This window comes from Stenella coeruleoalba (genome assembly GCF_951394435.1).
Source record: "Stenella coeruleoalba genome assembly, chromosome: 3".
NCBI classification, from domain to species: Eukaryota; Metazoa; Chordata; class Mammalia; order Artiodactyla; family Delphinidae; genus Stenella; species Stenella coeruleoalba.
The window spans coordinates 63498814-63525223 of record NC_137148.1 but is presented as its reverse complement, the minus strand read 5'-3'; the positions used below and the strand labels follow the sequence as shown (position 1 = coordinate 63525223).

Here is a 26410-nt window from a genome sequence, read left to right as displayed (position 1 = left end):
AAGAATGAAATTAGAACATTCTCTCACACCATGTACAAAAAAATAAAAAACTCGAAATGGATTAATGACCTAAATGTAAGATCAGAAACCATAAAACTCCTAGAAGAAAACACAGGCTGAACACTCTTTGACATAAACTGCAGCAATATTTTTTTGGATCTGTCTCCTAAAGCAAAGGAAATACAAGCAAAAATAAACAAACAGGAACTAATTAAACTTAAAAGCTCTGCATAGTAAAGAAAACCATTAGCACAACAAAAAGACAACTTACCAAATGGGAGAAAACATTTGCAAATGATATGACCAATAACGAGGTAATATCCAAATATATAAACAGCTCATACAACTCAACATCAAAAAAAAAAAAAAAACCTGATTAAACAACAGGGAGAACGGCTTCCCTGGTGGCACAGTGGTTGAGAATCTGCCTGCTAATACAGGGGACACGGGTTTGAGCCCTGGTCTGGGAGGATCCCACATGCCGCGGAGCAACTAGGCCCGTGAGCTACAACTACTGAGCCTGCGCGTCTGGAGCCTGTGCTCCCCAACAAGAGAGGCCGTGATAGTGAGAGGCCCACGCACCACAATGAAGAGTGGCCCCCACTTGCCACAACTAGAGAAAGCCCTCGCACAGAAACGAAGACCCAACACAGCAAAAATAAATTAATTACTTAATAAACTCCTACCCACAACATCTTCTTTAAAAAAAAAAAAAAGGCAGAAGACCTGAATAGATGTTTTTCCAAAGAAGACACAGGATGGCCAATAGGCATGTGAAAAGATGCTCAACACTGTTAATCAGAGAAATGGAAATTAAATCCACATTGAGATATCACCTCACACCTGTCAGAATGGCTATCATTGAAAAGAACAGAAATAACAAATGCTGGAAAGGATGTGGAGAAAAGGGAACCATCCTACAATGTTGGTGGGAATGTAAATAGGTGCAGCCACTACGGAAAACAAAATGGGGATTTCTCAAAAAACTAAAAACAGAACTACTATATGACGTAGCAATTTCACTCCTGCGTATTTATCCAAAAAAAAACCAAAACCACTAATTCAAAAAGATACATGCACCCCAATGTTCATAGCAGCATTATTTACAGTTGCCAAGCAACCTAAGTATCCAACAACAGATGAATGGATAAAGAAAATGTGGTATATATATATATACACAATGGAATACTACTTAGCCATAAAAAAGAATGATTTTGCGATTTACAACAACATGAATGGACTTGGAGGGTATCATGCCAAGTGAAATAAGTCAGACAGAAAGACAAATACTGTATCATATCACTTATATGTGGAATCTAAGAAATAAAACTAGTGAATATAACAAAAACTAAACTGACTCACAGATATAGAGAACAAACTAGGGGTTACCAGTGGGGAGAGGTAAGCAGGGAGGGGCGATATAGGGGTAGGGGATTAAAAAGTACAACCTAGTATGTAAAATGTGAATAAGATACAAGGATATAGTGTACAGCACAGGGAATATAGCCAATATTTTATAATAACTATAAATGAATACAACCTTTAAAACTTGTGAATCACTTTGTTGTACACCTGAAGTTTACATAATATTTTATATCAACTATACCTCAATAAAATATAAATTTAAAAAATTATAATGGCATTTACATTACACTAAAATTGTAATAAGTAAATAAATAGATACCATTTACACCAGCAATAAAATCTATGAGGTACAGGAATAAATAAGAAATGATATTCAAAACCTATACAAAAACTATAAAATTTTATTGGAAATGAATATAAAATATTATGTAAATAAATTGAAGGTAGCCAATGTACATGGATAGAAACAATGAAAATAGAAAATATGCCAATTTTCTCAAAATTAAACTAGCAATATAATGCAATTCCAATAAAAAGTCCAATGGACCTTTTAGAATCTGACAAGTTGATCCTAAAATTAACATGATAAAACAAAGGGCTTAGACTGGCCAGAGCACTACTAAAATGAGGAATAAGGCATGTGTGTGGCATCAGAGATGGGAGGACTTCCTATAAAGCTATGTAACTGAGATAGTATGGAGGATGATATTAGTGAAAATGCAGACTAAGAACTTCCGAAAATACTCTACTCCACAAAAACAACAAGGAAACCGATAAAACGTCAGAAGAAACTTTTTCGAAACTCTGGAAATTAACCAAAGACCTGCAGCAATCTGGGGAGTATTTAAAAAGAAAAAAACAGCAGGAGAGAAGCAAGGAGAATTACAATACTGTAGTCTGTGGAACAAAAACCACATTCACAGAAACACAGACAAGATGAAAAGGGAGAGGGCTATGTACCAGATGAAGGAACAAGATAAAACCCCAGAAAAACAACTAAATGAAGTGGAGATAGGAAACCTTGCAGAAAAAGAATTCAGAATAATGAAGATGATCCAGGACCTCGGAAAAAGAATGGAGGCAAAGATCGAAAAGATGCAAGAAATGTTTAACAAAGACCTAGAAGAATTAAATAACAAACACCTAGAGGAATTAAAGAACAAATAAACAGAGATGAACAATACAATAACTGAAATGAATAATACACTAGAAGGAATCAATAGCAGAATAACTGAGGCAGAAGAATGGATAAGTGACCTGAAGACAGAATAGTGGAATTCACTACCACGGAACAGAATAAAGAAAAAAGGAATGAAAAGAAATGAAGACAGCCTAAGAGACCTCTGGGACAACATTAAACGCAACAACATTAGCATTATAGGGGTCCCAGAAGGAAGAGAGAGAGAGAAAGGACCCAAGAAAATATTTGAAGAGATTATAGTCAAAAACTTCCCTAACATGGGAAAGGAAATAGCCACCCAAGTCCAGGAAGTGCAGAGAGTCCCAGGCAGGATAAACCCAAGGAGAAACATGCCGAGACACATAGTAATCAAACTGACAAAAATTAAAGACAAAGAAAAATTATTGAAAGCAACAAGGGAAAAATGACAACATACAAGGGAACTCCCATAAGGTTAACAGCTGATTTCTCAGCAGAAACTCTACAAGCCAGAAGGGAGTGGCATGATATATTTAAAGTGATGAAAGGGAAGAACCTACAACCGAGAGTACTCTACCCAGAGTCTCATTCAAAGAGGATCTCATTCAGATTCGATGGATCTCATTCAGATTCGATGGAGAAATTAAAACCTCTACAGACAAGCAAAAGCTAAGAGAATTCAGCACCACCAAACCAGCTCTACAGCAAATGCTCAAGGAACTTCTCTAAGTGGGAAACACAAGAGAAGAAAAGGACCTACAAAAACAAACCCAAAACAATTAAGAAAATGGTCACAGGAACATACATTATCGATAATTACCTTAAATGTGAACGGATTAAATGCTCCAACCAAAAGACACAGGCTCGCTGAATGGATACAAAAACAAGACCCATATATATGCTGTCTACAAGAGACCCACTTCAGACCTAGGGACACATGCAGATTGAAAGTGAGGGGATGGAAAAAGATATTCCATGCAAATGGAAATCAAAAGAAAGCTGGAGCAGCAATACTCATATCAGATAAAATAGACTTTAAAATAAAGAATGTTACAGGAGACAAGGGCGGGCACTACATAATGATCAGGGGATCAATCCAGAAAGAAGATATAACAATTATAAATATATATGCACCCAACATAGGAGCACCTCAATACATAAGGCAACTGCTAACAGCTATAAAAGAGGAAATCAACAGTAACACAATAATAGTGGAGGACTTTAACACCTCACTTACACCAATGGACAGATCATCCAAACAGAAGATTAATAAGGAAACACAAGCTTTATATGACACAACAGACCAGCTAGATTTAATTGATATTTATAGGACATTCCATCCAAAAACAGCAGATTACACTTGCTTCTCAAGTGCACATGGAACATTCTACAGGACAGATCACATCTTGGGTCACAAATCAAGCCTCAGTAAATTTAAGAAAATTGAAATCATATCAAGCATCTTTTCTGACCACAATGCTATGAGATTAGAAATCAATTACAGGGAAAAAAAGGTAGAAAACACAAACACATGGAGGCTAAAAACTACGTCACTAAATAACCAAGAGATCACTGAAGAAATCAAAGAGGAAATCAAAAAATACCTAGAGACAAATAACAACGAAAACATGACTATCCAAAACCTATGGGATGCAGCAAAAGCAGTTCTAAGAGGGAAGTTTATAGCAATACAAGCCTACCTCAAGAAACAAGAAAAATCTCAAATAAACAATCTAACCTTACACTTATAGGAACTAGAGAAAGAAGAACAAACAAAACCCAAAGTTAGCAGAAGGAAAGAAATCATAAAGACCAGAGCAGAAGTAAATGAAATAGAAACAAAGAAAACCACAGCAAAGTTCAATAAAACTAAAAGCTGGTTCTTTTAAAAAAAACAAAAAAAAATGGCAGGAACTTGATTAAAAACAGCAAGTTTTGTGTCATTTTAACTTTCCTATTCCCATCCCCTCCTCTCCAGCATAGCAGAAGCCTAAAAACCAACAGCCTGCAATCATAGTAAAAACCATCAGCTTGGTATCCACTGGAGAAGGCAAATGGGGCTGGAACTCCTTCAAAACCTCATTACTGGAGAACTGTCATTTTTTGACTTGTCAGGTGGTTCCTGGGAAGACTCCACGTACAATGTCTTTATTTGACCAGACTCTAAGCTTACCCAGTGAAAAAAGTCTTTTCTCAGGGAGCATTTGTGAAAAACAATTAGAGGCCAGTGATCAACATCATAGCTGCCTGTGGCAGCAGATACTAGTAGACACAAAGGATAGGCCAACCAAACACTTAAAGGAAAATCTGGGGAATAAGATGTCCATAAGGGCTTTGAAAGGCACTAACATATATCTGGGAATTTAGAAGGCCCCATGCATGTGCAATAATGTGTGCATGCTTGGGATGTGTGCATGCTAAGGAAAGACCTGAGAAGACCCTAAGCTCTCACCTCAGACTAACCTTTAGGCTATGCACAAGCAGGAAATGCAGGCTAAGGCAGAGTTGTCAAGCTTGAGGTGGGCCCAAATGTTAGTCATGTTCTAGTTCTTGGCTGAGTGATGATTTCACATAAGTTTGTTGTACTATGCTTTGTAACTTACATATATTCTTTTGTTAAGTATCAAATACATTTTTAAAAGGAGATGAAAAACATCTTTACATTAAACAAATCTTAAAGATGAAACTCATACCTTCAACTATGCTGGACTTAGCAAGAAATCCTGAAGATGCTTTTAGAGCTCCATTGAATACCACAAAACTTGCACCTGTCACTAATTAAAAAATACAATAATTATGTTTTAAACTGCTCTTTTTATGCTATATGATATTTGTTAAATGCATAATGTGGAGCATAGCATATTTTAAGTACCTGATAAACGCCATGCCCATACCACTTATATTAGAACAAAAAATACCAAACAAAATAAAGTTACGATAAAATATTTCATAAAGGTTATTTAATGTTTGTATCTAATAATTGATGGCTGTTGTACTATTTACAGTGTTTTTATCAAGTGAGGGTGTGGAAAATCAAACATCCACTACTGTTGAGAGCATAAATCAGAACAATCTCTATGGAGGACAACTTGATAAATTGTTATTAAAATTACAAACACATTTATACTTTGACATACAAATTCCATTTCTAGGAATTAATGTTGGCACATATACAAGGTTATTCATAGTGCATTTTTATAAACAGCCAAGGATTGGTAGCAACAGTCCATTAATAAGGGACAATTAAATGATGTTCACATATAAAGTGGAAAGTTATGTGCAATGTGAAAGTTCTTTATATACTAACAAAGAATAATCTCCAAAAGAAAAAACAAGGTGCAGAATGGAACAAATGTTATGACTTGTTTAAAAAAGTGGAAGAAAGGTGTATGTGTGTGTATGTGTATGGTGGGGTGGTGTCTGCTTACATATACATACAAGCAAGAAATCCCTGAAAGGATATACCAGAAACTGATATCACTGGTTTGGTTGCCTGTGGGGAGGGGAAGAGGGTAGTTTGAGGGTCTAGGGAGGAAAGGAGATTTTACAGTGTGAATATTTATACCTTTTGAATTTTATACTATGTAAATATTCATCAAATAAATATTAAATAGCTGTAAAATTTTAATGACAAAAATGTCAATAGCATGTTAAGTTAAAAAAGCACAATATAAAAGTAAATATCCAGTATAAAATCATCTATTTAACATATATATCTATATAAGAAGGAAATATATTAAAATGTCAACAAAGGCCATATTTTGGCACTTTTTTCCTTTTACTACTTCTTCAAACATATTTTCCAAGCTTATTACAAATGAGTATACATACTTTTATAATCAGAGGAAAAATTTTTATTAGCAGCCAGAATGTCTGACTATTTTAAATGTGTTATTTTACAATAATGTATTAAGTTTTTGGAATACTTACTTAACTTTCAATTTGTTAGGCTCTCTAATGCAAGGATTTGGTAATCACAGCAGTCACTGAGGCCATTCAGCCGAGTGATGTCATTCACATCACCATCTTTATCATTTTTATATTCCCAGCCACTTAACAGTTTTATAAATCATTCTTCATCCTTATCTACCCTGTGCTCCCCGCTAAGAGGAGTTGGAGCAGAGAGCAAACAAAGGCAAAAAATACCTCACTCCAGAGACACCCACCATATGGGACACACTAAGCCTGAAGACATCAAAATAAATACTGTATTCCAAGTTTTTAAACCTAATGTTGCCCAAGATAAACACAAATATTAGAAGCAGTTTTTTTGTTTGTATAGCTAAAAATTTAAAGCATACTGTTTCATCACCATCAATTCAGCAAATAAGTAAGATATCTACATATAGGTATATTCCTCTTTGAAAGGAATTCTACTTTTTGAGATGGTTTTATGGATTGACACTAGGAACCAATACTCACCTTTTCTAGGATGGCCAGTAGCACTGTTGGCCTGTGTTTGATAAACTCCATCATTCTGTATACAGACTAGATGAGAATCTGCTTCTGTACTAAAACTAGCTCCAATGCTAATGACATGCTCATTAGAAGAATTTATTACTTTCATTACCTGGGAAAAAACAATACGCATTTAGAAACATTTTTAACATTTTGTGCCTTTATTAGTTATAATAATTCAAGAGTCACATTTCTGACCACCTTTATCAAGCTTTAATCTGAACAACTCCCTGAGAATGTGATAGAAACAAATGATTTAAAATAAAATCACCTCAATTAAAAGACAGATAAAAGAGTAAGAAAAAAATGAAAAAATAGGATTAAACAAATCCTCTGTTAGGAAACAAATCTAAAATTTCAAAAATAAGTGTTTTTTTGGTTTTTTTTGCGGTACGCGGGCCTCTCACTGTTGTGGCCTCTCGGGTTGCGGAGCACAGGCTCCAGACGTGCAGGCTCAGTGGCTATGGCTCACGGGCCTAACCGCTCCGCGGCATGTGGGATCCTCCCGGACCGGGGCACGAACCCGTGTCCCCTGCATCGGCAGGTGGACTCTCAACCACTGCGCCACCAGGGAAGCCCCAAAATAAGTTTTTTTGTCATTATGTATTAGTCCAATTCAAAACAAATTTAACACACTTCTAAAGAAATCTAATGTTCAATAATTATCTCAAGACTTGAATAAAGCAATTATACTTACATCATTGTATTTTTTCCGAGGTATTTTTATGCAGCTTTTCCCCATTTCCATATGAATCAGTAGCTGATCTATATTATGCAAGGTATACTGGTAATTTCGAAGGTCCTACATAAAATAACGATAGTTCCATAAACCTTAAACTACTATCCATGAACATTTACCCATTCATTCAATCCTTTTTTAAGAGTATCCATCATTTTAAAACTTGTGATACATAACTATCAAAACACCATCCAGAAAGCAATAGCAACTTCAAAAACCAGCTAATTCTTCCAGCTACTCCACAATAATAATAAAGATTATCACTCTCAGGAAGAATTCTATAGTATTTGAGGGTGATCTCTTTCTAGTTACAGATCTTCCAAAACAATAGATTTTCAAACCGAACATGGATAAATAAAAGCAAGTTGGGCTTCCCTGGTGGCGCAGTGGTTGAGAATCTGCCTACCAATAGAGGGGACACAGATTCGAGCCCTGGTCTGGGAAATGCCGCGGAGCAACTAAGCCCATGCGCCACAACTACTGAGCCTGCTCTCTAGAGCCTGCGAGCCACAACTACTGAGCCCACGTGCTGCAACTACTGAAGCCTGCATGCCTAGAGCCCGTGCTCCGCAACAGGAGAAGCCCCCGCAATGAGAAGCCCGCGCACCGCAACAAAGAGGAGCCCCCGCTCGCCGCAACTAGAGAAAGCCCACGTGCAGCAACGAAGACTCAATGCAGCCAAAAATAAAATTAATTAATTAAAAGAAAAAAAGCAAGTCCACTGAAATACACTTCTATAATAAGAGGTAAACACAAAATTACAGAAATTAGAGGTGGAAGGGAACCTGAGATCATATAATCCAATACTTCCTATTAAAAATGAGGTGACTTGGGCCACAGTTTGCTCAAAATCATCAAATCGATTGACTTTACTAACTCTTTTACTAAGGCTTCAACAACTGTGTGGATCTCACATTACCTAAATGTGTAAGCACTGCAGCAGAATGAATCAAAAGGCAATTTGAATCAGGTATACATAAATTAGGACGTGTTCTAAAAAGCACTTCATCAAAAACAGAGGCCATTTATGTTAAATGAATTAGGATTTATTATAAATGAACTTTCATTATACCAAATATGTCAAATTAAAATAGAAAAATGTAAGTATGTAAAATTTACTTAATGAATTGTTAAAGTAACAATATAAGAACACTTAATAAAACAGTTCAATTACTCACAACAAGTAAGTTCATAATAGTGTGTCCTATTTCTCCAAAAAGAGGTTTTCGGCCTCTGATACTTGTTAAAGGAGCAGGATATGCTATACACAAGAATAGAAAACTGGTTACCATCAACAAAAAACAAAAAAATCTTAAATTTATTACCTTTAATTTTCATTTGTCAAACATTACGGATAAATACCACTCAATCAGTTCTCTGGAGAAAGTAAGAAATGACGTTAACCCATACCATGTATCTACCAGATGCTACATTGAACTGGGACCTTTACATACATTATCCTAATTAAACCCTATAACAACCCAACGAGGCAAGTATGTCTATCCCTACTTTACAAATGGGGAAGTAGAGACACAGATTAATAACCCTGCCTATGGTTTCTAAGTTAATAACTGGTGAAACAGATATGAAACTAGGCTTGGCCTGATTCCAAAGCATTTAATCTTTCATCATACATGTTGTTTCCAAACATTATGATGGCTAGAAAATTACCATAACTGGCTAGACCTACGTAAAGTTCTCATAATTTAAAAAGAAATATTCTGATAATTTAAAGCAAAATATGAAGAATTCAAGATTTTTAAGGCATTTGTAATTAATGTTCAATTGTGTGAATTTATGGGTGATAGTAAACTTTTATAGTTCTTGGGTCAGCATGATAAAAGGAACACATAGAATCAGAGAAGTCAATGCAGAGAAGAAGTGATATGGACTCTGTCACCTAACTACTTTTCTGTTTCTTTAGGACACTATAAATATTGCGCACCAAAAAGGAAAAGTACCTTGGTGGCAATGCAGCAGGAATTCTGGAAGAAAAGGAAAGTGAAAAAAGGAAGGTAAGACTATTTCTATGATGATAAAAATCAGACACATTTTTAACCCAAGAATTAACCTGAGAATTTCAGTTCTCAGCTTAGGTTAAGCAAAGAAACCTCTCTAATACATATTATACAAACATACCTCCTTAAAAGTCTAAGAAAACACACATGACATTACCTATTTAAAAAAAATAAGTCAGGACAACTCACATCTTTGCTATTACAAGCATATATTTTAGTTTTAAAAAGGACAACTAAGTTATTTGGATGACAGAGAGTACAGAAAGAAACATAAATTAGTGGTAAAACATATTAAAATGATAAACAATATGATTAAGGTAAATGCTGACTTTTTACTTCATCTTTTATGAATAAGAGAGCATTCTTTGCAACTTGATAGAGGTAATTTTATCTAAAACAGTAATTTTCAAGAGGTTATGGCTTAGAATGACATTCTGTCAGAGTTACAAACGGACCTCATAAATCATCTAATCCAACATGTAATGGTGTTGCAAATAGTCTCAACATAGAAGCGTAGGTAATCCTCATTTGATTAAGATTAGCTAAGTATTTTGATCTAACCTTCCATAAAAATAGCATTCAAATATTAGTATCAGAGACAAAACGTTAGGCTGAATGGATGAAACACTTGGCTCAGAATGAAGTCTCTTAAGCTCTTTGGTTCACACAGTACAAAACCTGAGATGAAAGTTAATTTTTACTTCTTGCACCACAATTTAATAGTATCCCATATTTAAATCTTAAATGGTAAGGACCAACCCCTCAAAACACAGAGTTTAATAAATTTGCCAAATAGATTTAAATGAGTATCTCTTTCACTGAATTTGTCCATTTTGAAATAGTAATGGTAACTTTTATAACTTCTCTACATTTAATTTTCCTCCAAGAAAATAACTATTAAATTATACAAGAATCAAATGCCTAAATTTTCCTTAGATGTGATGTACTTCACATGCAACAAATAAATTATTCTTTAAAAAAGTGAGGGATAAAGAAGGGGTACGAATTCAAAGACAGTCGAACACAGAAATGATTTCAACTCAGAAATAACCATACACATAAGACTGGACCACTATTTCACAACCATTTATGTTTGGCTTTATGGTGTACACAAATGGGGTGGGGGGGCATTTACCTTCTTAATATGTAGGCAACATAACAAAATGAACTCCCTATAGCAAATACTTTTAAGAAAACTTTTGAAGGTTTTCTATGTTTTTTTCTGAAATTCAAAAAAAATTTTAAGGTAAGTTAATTATAATAATTATGAATATCTAGAAACTCAGGACATAGCAAGTTTGTCTAGACTAATTTGGTAGTAGAGGAGGGCTGTTTTAGAATTTTAAAAGTACATCAAAACAAAAGTAGTCCCATTAATCCATTAAAAATTTATTTTAATGATATCTGAAGTTCTTATTTACATTCAGTATATTTGAACCTATGTAATTTAGCTTATTATTCTAAAACTTACCTTTATATTCTGCACCCAATCTCAACATTAAACGCATAGGAAAAACCTTTGCCCAGGGAATCTCTAGCTTCTGGATAAGAATTCCACAAAGAAAAGGATTGCTTGGTAACAGGAGATCATCAAGTTTCTGAAAAGTAGGTGTAATAAATAGAAATCCTCCATGATCCTTGCTGCTGAGAAAACTCTCAGTAAAGGTAATACTGTCCAAGTTTTCTATGTATTTTCCTAGAAATAAAATCATTTATAAAAAGATTTTAAGTTGTTTTGAAGCAGCAGTATGAGTTTGAATGTCCCAGTATAAACTTAAATAAAAGCAATGTAAAATATTTTTTATTTATTTCCACTCTTGAAGAAGCACTGAATACCTTGTGTGCACAAAGTTCAGTTATTCCTGAAGATTGGGAATTGTGAACAAAAATTTGAGAATGTTTCTAACCGTTAAGTGTTTTAAAATTTTTCTCCTTACTTCATGGTCAAGTGAAAAGTCATCATCATGTCCCCCAAATCTTATACAGACAGAAAAGTATACGGTGGTCCCCCCTTATCCACAGTTTTGCTTTCCATGGTTTTAGTTACCCCTGGTCAACTGTAGTTCAAAAATATTAAATGGAAAATTCAATAAACAGCAAATTTTAAATCTCTCGCTATCCTGCTCTGCCCCATTGGGATGTGAGCCACACCGTGAATCACTTGTCCAGCACATCCACGCTGTACATGCTACCATCCATTAGTCACTCAGCAGCTGTCTCAGTTATGATCCACTGTTGCAGTTATCACTGTGCTTGTGTCCATGTAACCCTTATTTTTCTTAATAATGGCCCCAAGGTGCAAGAGAAGTGTTGTTGGCAATTCGGATGTTCTCGTACTGTGCCTAATTTATAAATTAAGCTTTATCACGGGTATGTATGTATAGAAAAAACAGTGTACATAGGGTTCAGTACCATTCGTGGTTTCAGGCAGCTAGTGGGGTCTTCGAACTTATCCCCCGCAGATAAGGGGGGATTATTGTGTAGACACGTAAACAGACCAAGAAGGTAAATATATTTTCACTTTTAAAATTAAAAAACTATAAAGACACTAATTACATAAAATGCTAAATTTAAGGAGACTGAAAATGATGACAGAGCTCTTTTAAGTAATCAGCAATCTCTTCACAAAATATTTCTTTAGTACAGTTAGCATAGCCAAAAGCAAAAATGCCCTTAATTTATCCATCCCCTGGTCTGAACAGTTCAAAATAAAATGGTATACCTTTCAGAGCATCCTTATAAATGGTGATAAAGAGTCTGAAGATGTCCTTAGGAATAGTATCTTCACTTGGCAAACATAACAAAAGAATAATAATTTCTGCCTGTCCCAAGCCGTGCAATCCATTGGTTGAGAAGTACCAATATTTGTCTGAGGAATCTTAAGTGACAAAAGTGTACAACTATAAATGTCAACTTCTATTAAACAAAAAAATTAAATATAATTGTCCTTTGCATGAAGCACAACTTTTTAAACTCCTTAGTTTTCCAACATTCCCCTCACAAAAACTTTAAATTGAATTGTATGAGATTAATATAAAAAAGAGAAAGGATGAAAAATTATCTGATGGAGTCAATTAATAAACAACAATAGGGCTTCCCTGGTGGCACAGTGGTTGAGAGTCCGCCTGCCGATGCAGGGGACACGGGTTCATGCCCCGGTCCGGGAAGATCCCACATGCCGCGGAGCGGCTGGGCCCGTGAGCCATGGCCGCTGAGCCTGCGCATCCGGAGCCTGTGCTCCGCAACGGGAGAGGCCACAACAGTGAGAGGCCCGCATACCGCAAAAAATAAAATAAAAAATAAATAAACAACAATAAAATAAAAGATGCACTAACAAGCTGAAATGTAGTGGGTAAGAATCAGGTTAGTTTCAAAGAGAATGAAAAGCTAAGAGATGCATTATTGAGTATTGAGGACTATTACTGAGAAATATTTACTTCCTTACTTTTAATTAAGTCTAGTGTCATTTACTTTAAAACTGTCTTTATTGTTACTAAATCAGGATTCTTGCTTATCTTAATTAGCAAATTTCAGTTTACCTAAAAGCTATATGAAATATGGTCAGCTGGAGAGATTGGGATTGACATATATATACTAAGATGTATAAAATGGATAACTAATAAGAACCTGCTGTATAAAAAAATAAATTAAATAAAATTCCAAACTTCAAAAAATATATATATATGGTCAGCTGTATCATGAGCATCAAAATACAGCTTGTTATAAGCCCATGGTCTTAACCTAGGACTGAATGAAGGACACTAGTAAAAATCTTTAAGCTATTACTTCAAGTCCCACTGCATATAAAACTGCAAAATTTATTTATATTAATATTTGGCTACAAAAACCCATATCCAATACTGCTTATTTTTCACCATTGCCAGTCTAAATTTAAGCAGACAATGGGATTAATTATTCAGAAATCCTGCTTACTAATTAGGCAAAGAAAGATGAATCATTACTTACAAAATGCTAACTTGACATTCACAAGTAGATTAGCATTTAGGACAAACGTAACAGGACAAAAACCTTCGCCTTCAAGAAGCAAAATGATCTGCTCGTGAGATGGGTGTTCTTCTATTACAGGCACTAAAACATGAAAATAATATATTAATTAGAATAAACATGTCTTCCTGTTAAATATGCCTATAATGAAAAAAACAGATTTATAAATCCACCAATGGCTTAATCACATTTAAAAGCAAAAGCAAACACGTTTATAAAATCAATCAACACCTGGACAACTATTATATTCTAATTTTTACTTTTCAATTTATGTAAAGATAGTAATATTATAATACATATAAATCCTGATCAATTATATTATATATAGTCTATGCACAAATATGTTGATTAAACAGCATATTGATACAATTTTAGTACCTTTAAAGTTTTAAAACAAATGTTTTTGTAAAGTGGACTCCTATCTGCCAGCCACTCCAATTATAAATTCTGAAATTTACAGCTGTGAAAGTAGTCTAGACCCAAGTTATACATGCTTGTACATATGGCTTGCTGCCATATGCCTTATGTCAGTGACAAGTGGTGAAACAAGAACTTGACAACCAACAGGAAAATATACATGGCATGCAAAGAACAGGGCTTAAGATATTTTTGCCACTATCAATAGGATAATGAAATGGCTCCAACTTTCAGAACGGAGATCCTAGGCTTCATTCCCCTACATTATCATGCACAGAACATAATCATTTCATGTAAGATTCAGCATAATGCCTGGGGTAACAAGGATATATCCCTAGGGAACTACTCCAAGGTGGGAGATAGCCACAGAATCTCCAGATTAGAAAGGACCTTAAAGACCACCTAAGTTCTCTTCTTTTACAAAGGAAACTGAGGCCCAAGAGATTAAATTGCATGCTTCAAGTCACATGTGTATTAAGTAGCAGATGAGGAACTAAAATTCCTAGCTTTGTCATCCAATCCAATATTCTTTTCTTTAGACACTATGTTCCTTAAAAAAAAAAAATGATATGGAGTCAAAATTAATACAGGACTAAAAGTCTATGAATTTCCCTGTTGTATTGGACTTCTGCCTTATTTTAAATTAGGGACCCAGATGAGATAAGTGAATCACATTCAAATCAACTCAAAAGGTCAGATCTTTTTAGAATTTGTTTTTATACAGTAAGAGTTTTTGTAAACTAGAGTTCCATGCCATTGTACATATTTCAACCACACTGTCTAAATTAAAAAAAATACATTTTATATATCACAGACAAAATTCATCAATATATTCTTCTTTAAAAAAAAAAAACTCCTTTTTAAATTTAAATAACTGCTATCCTACCTGATCCCTTTTCTCCAGATGCAACCAGAAGAGGAGGCAAGCTGTCCTCATCATCAGGTAGAAGACTAATCTTATTGCAAACATTCTTGTCAATACCACACAATAACCTATAATCTGAAATACTAGCAACAGGTAAATTACTGTTAACCAAGACACCAGTAGGACTTGATAGGTCCTCAATTTCTGCAAAAACATCATCATCTAGTGTAAAAGAGCCAGAAGTAGGCAACCCCTCAGTCCCTGTGTTTGTAGGCAGTTTTTCCACAGATGGAACCTGAGAAATAGGACTTCGAATTATCTCATTTCTTATGTCGCCTGCCTCACTGTTTGGTTTTTCCACAGTAGTAGAATGGGCATGATCCACTGTGTTTATCATCTGTAAAATATGGAAAACAAAAACCCAAATCAGTTCATAGTTTGTTTCTTCAGAAGCCAAATTTCCCAAGAAATAGTACCATTTTGGTTCTTTAAATTCAAGAGCACAGGTTTAGCTTTACTCTATGCTCAGGTAAGTATTTTTGACTAATTTTATAGACTGGAAAAAGGAGGCAAGGAGAACTTCAGGATCCTATACCATACCACAAAGTGAGCACACTTAGTTCAACTCAAGGCACTCCTCCTAATAGACAAAAAAGCCTGGCTGGGGGGTGGCAAGGGAGAGGAAAAAGGGAGAAGGCAGGGAGGGGAGTGGTTAGGAAGCAAAATGATAGACATACTCCACAACAGTAACCACCTAGAATAAACTACACCTCAAGTCTGCTTCAAGTAAGCCCCTTTCTTTTTGGACAGGCCAAACCTAAGTCAATAGAGAATTGTTTATGAACTCAAGTAATACTAGCCTCTACAGAAATTCCATTTTGTTAAAATATTGATTGAGGGTAGGTGCTAGCTAAGAAACATACTTCTGGTAATTAGAGCTACTTGTAAAACCTAGCTCATGAACTCTTACTGACAAACAACGTAAGTTTATATGATACGTGAACTTGAAGAGAGCAGGATACATATTCATCTTGTCTGATGTATCTTTACCCAAGATAAACCAGGTAACTGGCTCAGAGGAGATGCTCAATATATATTTGTTTAATGAATAAAAAAGCATTCCTACTTCATGTGTTAATACTTGCTTTTATGAGTATTTTGCTACTTTACAATGAGACTTATTAGTGGGCTGGGATTCTATATTATGTATCTTCTATTTAACACCTAGCACATTTGTATAAGCATAAATACTACCATCAGGTACTTTACTGAATATCTGAAAATCATTAAACAAATTAGTCTAAATTAACTTACTAAATCTCAGTTCTATTTCCCCATACCAGTGGTTCTCAAAATGTGGTCCAGGGATCTCTGGGGTCCCCAAGACCCTTTCAGGAAGTCAGTGAGGTCCTAGGATTTTCTTCATATAATTTAACTAAAACATATCACAACAGACTGACTTTAGAAGTAGATGTGAGAATCTATCTTCTATTAAGCCAGACGTTAAAGAAATTCACAAAAATGTAAAACAATGTTATTCCTCTCACTAAACTTTTGTTTCAAAAACTTTTCATTAAAAATATTATTTCTGTTAATTTAATGAGTTTATTTTTTTAAATGTTTGTCAATTTTATATCAGTAATTATCAATAAACATAACCCACATAACCTATAATTCTTTGGGGTTCTCAATAACTTTTAAGAGCATAAAGGGTCCTTAGATCAAAAAGTTTAAGAATCACTGCCTTAAACTGATGTTAATACATCATTAACGTCATGACGTTATGACATTCATAACATCATGACGTTCACACATCATATGTTTCTCATTTTATGAAGCTCAAAGCATTTTAAAAAAAAAGTACTCTAAAAAATCACACAAGGAATTACTTACAAAATAAAATTTTATTAAATTAACAAGTCATTCTTTAGATTCCTTACCAGTGGCACATCAGGTAAGAGAGGACTAAAGTCTTCAGAACATCTTTTACTTCCAGATGATAATTTTGTTGTATCTGCAACTTCGCCATTGGGCAATATACCATCTGCAAACCATACTCTCTTCTGTTCTTTGGAGCATAATCCTAGAATCAGTTTAAAAAGTAAAGCATTTTAATTTGATAATATTGCAATGATTTAATACTAAATGGGTCAGGAAACATTTTCAAAAGCTTTTTGCTAACCATTGGCAAGCCCTGCATTCTCAGGGTTTCAAGGCCTAGAGAAATGGCCTTTTGCGATTCATCTACCCAGAGTAGAAGTTTTTTTCTAATTCATACAAAGGCAGGGCTGGCCCTAGGAATCCCGTACTCAGAAAAAGAGTGGACAGGAGAGGTTATACCTTAAAGACATTGAAGGCAGATTTAAAGCCTATATTATTAAGGCTAACTTTGTGAGTGTGGAATAAAATTTAGGGACTAAGGCACAGGGAGGGAAAATGGAACAGAACAGAGCATGGTAGACAAGCAAAGGGAAAAAAGTATGAAGAACAAGAGAAAGAAGCATAAAAAGTCTAAAGAAAGAAACAGAATCACTTGTGCATCAGAGGTCGTTTCCTACTTTTAACTTACTTAACAAGAGAAGCATAACATGCTTTGTTCTTATAATGTTGATATTGAAATTTATTAATATTTTCCTTTCAAATTTGGAGGAAATAACTAGATGTCAGCATAAATATTTGTTCTCCTTTATTAAAAAGCATCCACGGAGGAAGGTTATGAAAATTCCTGCCAGATGATTTTAGAACATATAAACATCAAAAGGACCAACATCTACCTTCCATATCATAATACAGATAACACTGAAAAAATTGGAATCATATATGTATAATTTTTGCAACATGGGTGGACATATTAAATAAGGTTATCTTTCTTGTATTTGCAATACTTTATAATTTAATGACTTAAAAAGTCAATATAAGAGAATAAATATTTTTAAAAGCAGATTCATTCATCTTTAGAGGTATATAACCATATATGCTGAAATTCATTATTTAAGTCATAATGAGAAACAAAATAGCTATTAAGTGAGAAATAATTGAGATCAAAAATAGTTGACAGAAATACTTGAATTTGTCTCTAACTGACAATTACAGTTATTTTCTAGCATGTTACAGACTAATAGTTTATTTTTAAGAGTGTACACAGGCTTACTGAATAGCACAGGGAACTATCCTCAGTATCTTGTAATAACCTATATGGGAAAAGAATCTGAAAAAGAATATATATATATATATATGTATATGTATAACTGAATCACTGAGCTGTACACCTGAAACTAACACAACATTGTAAATCAACTATACGTCAATTTTAAACATTAAAAAAATAAATAAAAAGTCTACACAGGCTTTACTCAAGATCCTAAATTACAATAGGCTGTAAAAAAAACAGAGAGCCAAAAGATTTTTTAAATGTTTAGAAGTTTGTTAAAAGATTTAAGAAACATTTTTTATTGTGGTAAAATATACATTTAAGAATAGATTTTTAAGGAAAGGGAGACATGCCAGTTATTTACCTATTGTCTCTCAAACCCAAGCCCACCCTTCCACATGGTGCTCTTTGATGCCAGGCTGGAAGTCTGGAAAGTGCAACTCCCAGACCCCCTTGCTAGTTGGTTCTGGTCATGTTCCAGCAATGACAGGCTCTGGTTGGAGACTGGAAGGTGGGAACAGAAGGAAATCTTTCTGTTTCTAGTTCCTGCCAGGACTTACGCAGCAGCGGCACCACCAGATATACCCACATGTCCTGTGATCTTCAGTACTCCTTACATCAAGCCTGGGACACTCCTTCTGTTATCTGAACACCAACCCTGTTAGGCTCCTTGATGGTCCCCGCATTTGCCACTTGGTGTTCCTCTAGAAGTCACAGTACCAGTCATGTGACATGGTACCCTAATCCCTGAATACAAGGTCTGAGAACCAAGCATCTCTTGGTGTTCCTGCACGGTGTTCTAGTAATACTGCCTCTCCCTTTGCATTCTCCCAACCCTAGGGATGGTGGTTGCTTCCTGTACTTACTAATCTCTGAGTCACTTGAGCATGCCCTTTTTGTTCTTCTACCCTTCTAACGTACATGTATAACCAGTTCCCTGTATTAAATTCCTTCTGGTAGCTAGTCTGGTTTCTCTTTTCTCACTAGATCCTGTCAATACTAGAAAACTTCTACTTTGATCATTTATCTTTAATATTAGACACAACATTTTCTTCAAGTTACCTTCAACACTTGGCTGTTTAAGTGCTGAGATTGGTAAAGTTGTAGGTGAAGATATACTGGATGTTTGAGTCTCCTGAAGAGGCTGGATGGTGGCACAGTCATCAGAATGATTAGATTTAAGATTAGAACCAGTTGGACTCATCATCCTTTCAAATGCCTGAGCTATAAAGGGGAAAAAAACTTGATCTCAGGTGTTTTTGACCTTCAAAGTAAATCATGATAAATATTCTATTTTTCAAATTGTAAGGAGAAAGAAATTAATGGCTAACTAAGAAGTGGCACTTGGCAAAGATAATATCCTTACTTTTAGTTGGCAGCACTCCACTTCAGTATAAGCTACCAATTAGTTATTTCAATATAATTTTGGCATATATTTGATATCTACTAAAGAAAATCATTGTTATTTAATATGACCATCTGATTTTGCCCTTGTACTCCTATAGTCTATTTCCAATATAGTTCCTAGTGATTCTTCTAAGACATAAATCATATCACATCATTCTTCTGTTTAAAATCTTTTAATGGCTTCCGAAGTAGAATGAAAATTTAAGTAGTTACAATGGCCCACAAGACCCTATATAGTCTGCATTTCTACCTCCTCTGCTTTCCCAGTTAGCTGTCTGACATCATTTCTCACTAAAATCCTACTTGCTCATTAGAATCCAGCCATTGAGGCCTCCTTGTTCTTCAACAAGGGAAGCAAGCACTGTTCTAGCTTCAGGTCTTTGCTCTTACTATTCTTTCTGCCTGGAAAGTTCTTCCACGTGGCTTTATTCTCTCACTTCCTTCAGGTCTCTGCTTACACATCATACTATCATAAACCCTTATTCTGACCACCATTTAAAATTTCTACCTCTTGCCACCAGTCTGTTACTATCTGTCCCTCTTATACTCTTTCATTTTCATTTAGAATATTATCACCATCTGATATTCTCTTTGCTTTCTGTCCACATCTCCTGACATTCATAAGGTCCATGAGATCAAAAGCTCCATAAGAACAGGGAATATATTTTGTTCTCAGCTGGAGCTGCAAAGCACAGAACGCTGCCTGAATACTGCTGAATGATTTTTTCATCCAAATAACACAGAACAGCACTGGTACCTCTCCCTTCAGCACTTCTCCAAACTGATCTGCTATAAATGCTGCCACTATTACAATAACTTTCCTCAAGTGCCAATGAATTAGCACCCTCATGCAATGGCTTCCGCTAACGAAGTAAAATCCAAACACAGTACTTTGAGTTTCAAAGTAATTTCCAACTTCCTCTAAGTTTATGTAATGGCACTCACATGCATGCTTCTTTAAAACTTATACAGTCTCAGCACAACTTCCTCATTATCCACAATCTCTGATGAAACTATCTTTTCTTCTTTGTGGAATTTGTCTTATAACCCTTGAGCCATCTTTCTCCTCTTATTAGTAACATTATTTTAAATGATCATGTCTACTGTTTTCAACCCTAAAGTTGGAGTTAAAATAACTTTTATTTACGTTTTCCTGTGGTGTATAAATTAATGATAAACAGAGCCATAAATGAAATTACATGCTATAAGATATCAAAACAGAATAAATAAAACAGATAACTAAATAAATCCATTCCAAATATTTTCTTTGATAAACCAATGCTTGATCTCACTATCCTACTAAGTCTCTTCAGTGACTAAATCTTCTCCTCTCCTGGATCCTTATGGTCAATATGTTTTAATGTTCACCTAAAAATCTGACCTGTCAACTCAAATAATGTTTCAAATCTTCATGGCTGTTTTATTTTTTAAATGGGGAGAGATAATTATGTGGGAGCTTGCTCTAAGATTTCTTAACTCTAGCAGGTTGCTTGGCTAACGGCACCAGCAGTAGTCTTAAAGGCTACTGAAACAGCATAAGCAAAAAACAAAACAACTACAAGCACTTAAATTCTTCATAAACACTGGTGGCAATATGGAAATACAAGAAGATTTACACTCTATTATCTTCCAGAGCAGAGGTCAACAGCAGGGAGTAAAGCAGCTTACCTCAGGCTAACAGACTCACATCAGAGCTTTTTGAAGAATTGCTGAAAAAATTTATCTTCATTCAAAAGAGAAAAACAAATTATTATCAGGTATTTATTCTCCTGGCTAACAGGAAGCAGCACCTGGGCTAGCGCACAGGCCTGGTCTTAAAAGTCCCAAGTAATATTTGCTGGGAATTAAACTGTCAACAAATCTTTGAAAATGCCAAGAAGTACTCAAAAGAACAAACGTGTATTTGAAGAAAAACACACACACACACACAAAACTGTGAGAAGTCAAGTAAGATTATTGCTGATAACAGTAAGCTAGCTAGGGAGCCAGAGAAACAATGGGAAACACAAACAAAATTCTAAAACTGAGAAGGGAAAAAAATATATAAAAGACAAAAATGTGCAAATAGTGTGACAGTCCTATGAATTTATATAAAAATTATAAATATTATACTTTATCTTTTATTCCCACTTTAGGTTGTAATTTTCTATAAGGTGGGAACTATTATCTTGCCTTATGCTATTAATATGTAAGACTGTATACTATTTATTGGTAGATATTCTATAAATGTTTAGATTAAGATGATGAGGATGACAATGATGGTGACAAAAACAAATAGGCAGATGAAATGCAGCATTTAGGGACTTGGTACCTGTTAAAAGTTAATGAACTGCCACTCCAGAAACTGAACGCTTCCTTTCCACACTGGTAGTAATAATTGTGAGAGTAGAACAAAAAGAAGAGAAACCAAGCCTTGGGATGTCCCACCTAAGCCAGATAAGTCAACACTAGGTCCCTGCCTTAAGAAAATAAAGAAGTTTATCTTTGTCACAATCCAGTTGTTTTTAAGATATATTCAATTACTGGAAGAAGATATGTCAGGGTAATACTCACCTTTACTAATAGTCTCATAGCAGACTACACATACTCTTGCTTCCTTTTCTAGATACTGCAATTTACACTTCCTATTACAACAGACACCGCAAAATACCTACAAAGGACAAAATATCAAATTTGATTTTGTTTCAAGCATGTTTATACCAACTGGAGGCAGGGGGAGGAGAGACCCGAACTCTAACCAAAAACCATTTTTCTGATTACATAAACAAGTTTTCTAATCACCATAATCATAGGTAATTATTAAATGATTCTTTTTATTTTTATTATTTTACTTAAATGAGGTTTCTGTAATTTAAAATTGTATCTCTGATGAGAATTCCTTTAAATCAATTATGTTAATTGGAAGGGAATAAAAACTTTCTTAATGAATAAAGTTCATAACTTAAAAAGCTTTCTGTGGTCCTTTACAACTTTTTTTTTTTTTTTTTTAACTTTTTGGCCGCGCTACGCTGCATGCGGGATCTTATTAGTTCCCCGACCAGGGATCGAACCTGTGCCCCCTGCAGTGGAAGCACAAAGTCTTAACCACTGGACCACCAGGGAAGTCCCCCTCCTTTACAACTTTTAAAAGGAGAATGTTATTCAAAGGGGAAACAGACTCACAGATATAGAGAACAAACTAGTGGTTACCATCGGGAGGAGGAAAGTGGGGAAGGGCAAGATAGGGGTAGAGGATTAAAAGGTACAAACTACTAAATATAAAATAAATAAGCTACAAGGATACATTCTACAGCACAGGGAATATAGCCAGTATTTTATAAGAACTACAAATGGAGTATAATCTTTAAAAAGTGTGAACCACTATGTTCGATACCTGAAACTTTCATAATATTGTAAATCAACTATACTCAATTAAAAAAAAAAGAAAAACAAGTAGAATGTTATTTTTCTAAAAGAGAGTAGGGTTGATCTGAGACTAACATATTACTGGAAAATGCTGAAAAAAATGCAATGTTATTTCTAGAGGCAACTCTTGAGTCCGTAGACTATTAAGATAGTCAGAACACAAATGAGGTCACAGCTTCAGCGTTCTGAACCTTGTGCAAGCCAATCTGCTTTTTTTCTCAGTGTTTATCTCAAGTATCGAGCATAACACTAGCTGCAGAGTAGTCTTGAAATTAAGTATTCAAGGATAAACTGGAAGCTGACTGAATTCCGTGCATCTGACGTGTTCATGTTAGAGAGAGAATGAAACGTATTCTTAGATTTCACAAAAATTAGTGTTCCTCATTTCCCAGTATGTAATACCCATGACAATGTGACATTTATTCAAACCTCAAGCAATCTGTAAAATGACAGTGCTTTATACACTTCCACGTAGGTGAAAAACGATGATTTTAAACTAACTGAATCTTGTAATCATCTCTTTATCAGCTTTTTTGTCACATTAAATTTCATTTAAAATGTCCCAAAAGAATAAAAGACAAAGATTTTTATAGCTTACTTTTCCACATGCTCTGCAGTGATGTCGCCGTTTCGTAAAAGTAAATTTGACTTGGCAGTTCATACAATTTGGAGCTTCTGAATCAGGAACCCAAGTAGGTTGTTTCTGGCCCAAAACAAGGCCTTCTTTGCAAGTGTTTGCAGGCAGAGATTCTTCATTTGCAGTTAAAAAACTGGATCCACCTTCAAAATTACTTTCTATATCAATGTAATTAGAATTGAAGCTAACCTGAGGATCAGTCACAAAATCTGTAGCACAGGTGGTTGGAACAATGGTATTTGCTATTCTGGGTTCACTTTCAGGCATATTTGGAACATCCAGCTTATTTGGTTCCTTTGAACTCCTTGTCCTTGATGGAACACTAAACAGTTGCTTAGGTCTGGCGCCTCCGACATGAACAGATTGACTGTTACTATCAGAGACTGATAATTCATTTGTAATCTCAGACTTACTGCTAGATAACACTTGTTCAACTGGAATTGCACTTTTTTCCCCTAAAGAAAGGCTACCATTTTCTGTTGTATTCTGTTTATCAACCGTTTCGCAAATCATATTAATACCAGGACTTTCCCCAGTAGCTCCTGCTTCAGCATTGAAATATATATTGTCGACATTTCCATCATCTGGGCCTTTCCTATCTATCTGATTCATCTGAGATTTTGAGTCATTTACATTTTCTTCAAATGGTTTTACGTTACTAGGCTGAAGATACTGTTCAGTCAGAAAGGCATCAAGTTCAGCATCACTAACTGGTGCACCACTTTTCATGCCTTCATCAATATTAAAGTAATCCAAATCTTGTCCACTGATATCATTGCTTGAAAAAGTGAAACCTTCACAACAATCAGGAGATTCTGGGGCATTAGCACCAGAAAGCTCTATTTGAGATTCTGCAGCTGTAGAAGAACTGGTGTTATCAGGGTAATCCAAAGACTCAACTCTAACTACCATCTGGTTAGAATCTGCCTCTCTATCGCCCATCTTTTCAATTAATGGCTGATGAGGTATGTTTTTACATTTTTCCCGTTTCAAAAGATCATTCTCCTTCAAAGGTTCCCCACCTGAAGTCATATTCTTCTGTATTTCTTCATGCACAGTCACTGCATCTTTTATATTATCTTTATATTCATTCTGGGGTAAACAATCACCATGAGCTTTATTTTCAATTAATGATCCACACAAAGCCCCAGGTACTGGAAGACAGGACAATGAGGAATATGTATTTTCACTTGAAACATGTAAAGTTGAAGCAGAATCTTGGATTTCATCCTTATTATCTTTAAGATCTAAATTTCTTGAGTCTTCTTTTGCAGATTGTTTTATAAATATAGCAGTCCTATCTTCCTGAAAGGAAAAGTCAGGTAACTTGAAATTTTCATCTCTTAAATTTGAATCATTTAAGCATAAACCTCCATTTTTTGGAAGACTGCAAGACAAAGCACTTGTGCTGCCTCCTTCTTTTAAACATTCTGGGGCAGCTATGACTGGCACATCTACCTCCTCTTTTACCAAACAGCCATCAGCTTTTACTAATTCACATGGCTGGTTCTTGTCCTGTAGGTGGTCTTTGGCATCAAACATTTTGGAACTTTGTTGAGTCAAAGCAGATGGCATGTTGAAATCAACAACTGGTTCTAACTGATTAGAGATCTTTTTATCCTCTAAATTTTCTTTTCCGCTGTAATTACACGAATCTGAAAGTGTCGTATCTACTTTTATACCAAATTCTTTAGTTCCACTGATTTCTCTGTTTTGTAATTCAGAACTGACATCATTCTGTTCCTCTCTGACTGTATTATTACCATGGTCTGTTGAAGAAATACAGAAAGTTTCTGACACTGAAGATAAATCCAATCCAGTCAAGGAATCTGCACTAGACTTAAAATCATCTGGCAATAATTTTTTAATATCTTCTTCACTATTAGTTACATGAACTAAGTTACCCATGTCACTTATCAGATCACAGACAGGTTTACTACATCGTCCCATATATAGAGGCTGGATTTCATCTGAAGTGCCACCATCCACAGAAGAAAGGAGATCAAGTCCTGTTACATTTTTTTCATTTTGTATAGAAGTTTGTCCCTCAAGTGTTTTTTCATTCAGGGCAATTTGATTTGTTTCATAGCCTGTTTCTGATGAGGCACAACAATTAATGCATTGTTGATCCTTTGGTAGCAGTGAAGTTAGCTGTGAGGAAGCCAACTCTGAAGAGACTGAATAGTGGTTAGAATCATATGAATTTTGTGCATCTTGGAGATAATCTTGTTCATCTAATTAAAATAGAAATATAATGTTAGTCAGGAGACCCAAATCAAAATTATTACAAAGACATTATGGTTTCTACGACTTCTAAACTTTTTTTTAGACCAGAAATATATTACTCTCCTGCAAAATAGTAATAACCTCCAAAATTATTTTCACTTGGATTTAAACTACTTGGGGTTTTTACTTTTTAATGTAGATGTCACAATATGATAGAAATTCTACTCAAAATAACTCAGTTGCACTATAAAAACCAGACGAAGGAAGAGCTGAAAAACAATCTAACTTTTTTGTTCTGCCCTCCAGTTTCCTAGTCTTCATCCTAAGATGAGGAAAATACTATCTTTCATAGTAATGAAATACCAATTAATATAGAACTTTCAGGTTGCTTTCAGCTGAAAGCTGAAATGGTTTTATGTTACTGAAATGGTTTTATGTTACTAGGCTGAAGATACTGCTCAACATGCTTTCGTATGTTGTTTTTAAAGGTCTTTCTTTTACCTAAACGTGTATCTGGAGAGAAACTTCTACCTTTCTTACTTCTATTTCTGGCTATTG

At 35.0% G+C, this 26410-nt stretch overlaps 1 protein-coding gene across 6 annotated transcripts in view; it reads right to left on the bottom strand.

Moving 5' to 3' along the window:
• The window catches only part of ZFYVE16 (zinc finger FYVE-type containing 16), a 56860-nt gene that overhangs the window by 14138 nt on the left and 16312 nt on the right, over window positions 1–26410 (bottom strand). For 3 of the 6 annotated variants that reach the window (XM_079915293.1, XM_079915292.1, XM_079915295.1), the window contains exons 3-14: window positions 23588–25860; window positions 22138–22234; window positions 19240–19401; window positions 16967–17109; window positions 15048–15423; window positions 13706–13828; window positions 12462–12617; window positions 11211–11435; window positions 8900–8982; window positions 7680–7784; window positions 6947–7094; window positions 5218–5298 (exon numbers count right to left, since the gene is read on the bottom strand). In XM_079915293.1, coding sequence (XP_079771419.1) covers window positions 5218–5298; window positions 6947–7094; window positions 7680–7784; window positions 8900–8982; window positions 11211–11435; window positions 12462–12617; window positions 13706–13828; window positions 15048–15423; window positions 16967–17109; window positions 19240–19401; window positions 22138–22234; window positions 23588–25860 — 3972 coding nt within the window. Of the gene's footprint in view, window positions 1–5217; window positions 5299–6946; window positions 7095–7679; window positions 7785–8899; window positions 8983–11210; window positions 11436–12461; window positions 12618–13705; window positions 13829–15047; window positions 15424–16966; window positions 17110–19239; window positions 19402–19489; window positions 20700–21993; window positions 22044–22137; window positions 22235–23587; window positions 25861–26410 lie in introns of those variants that run through there. The other 3 variants (XM_079915294.1, XM_079915297.1, XM_079915296.1) reach the window with 3 other exon arrangements.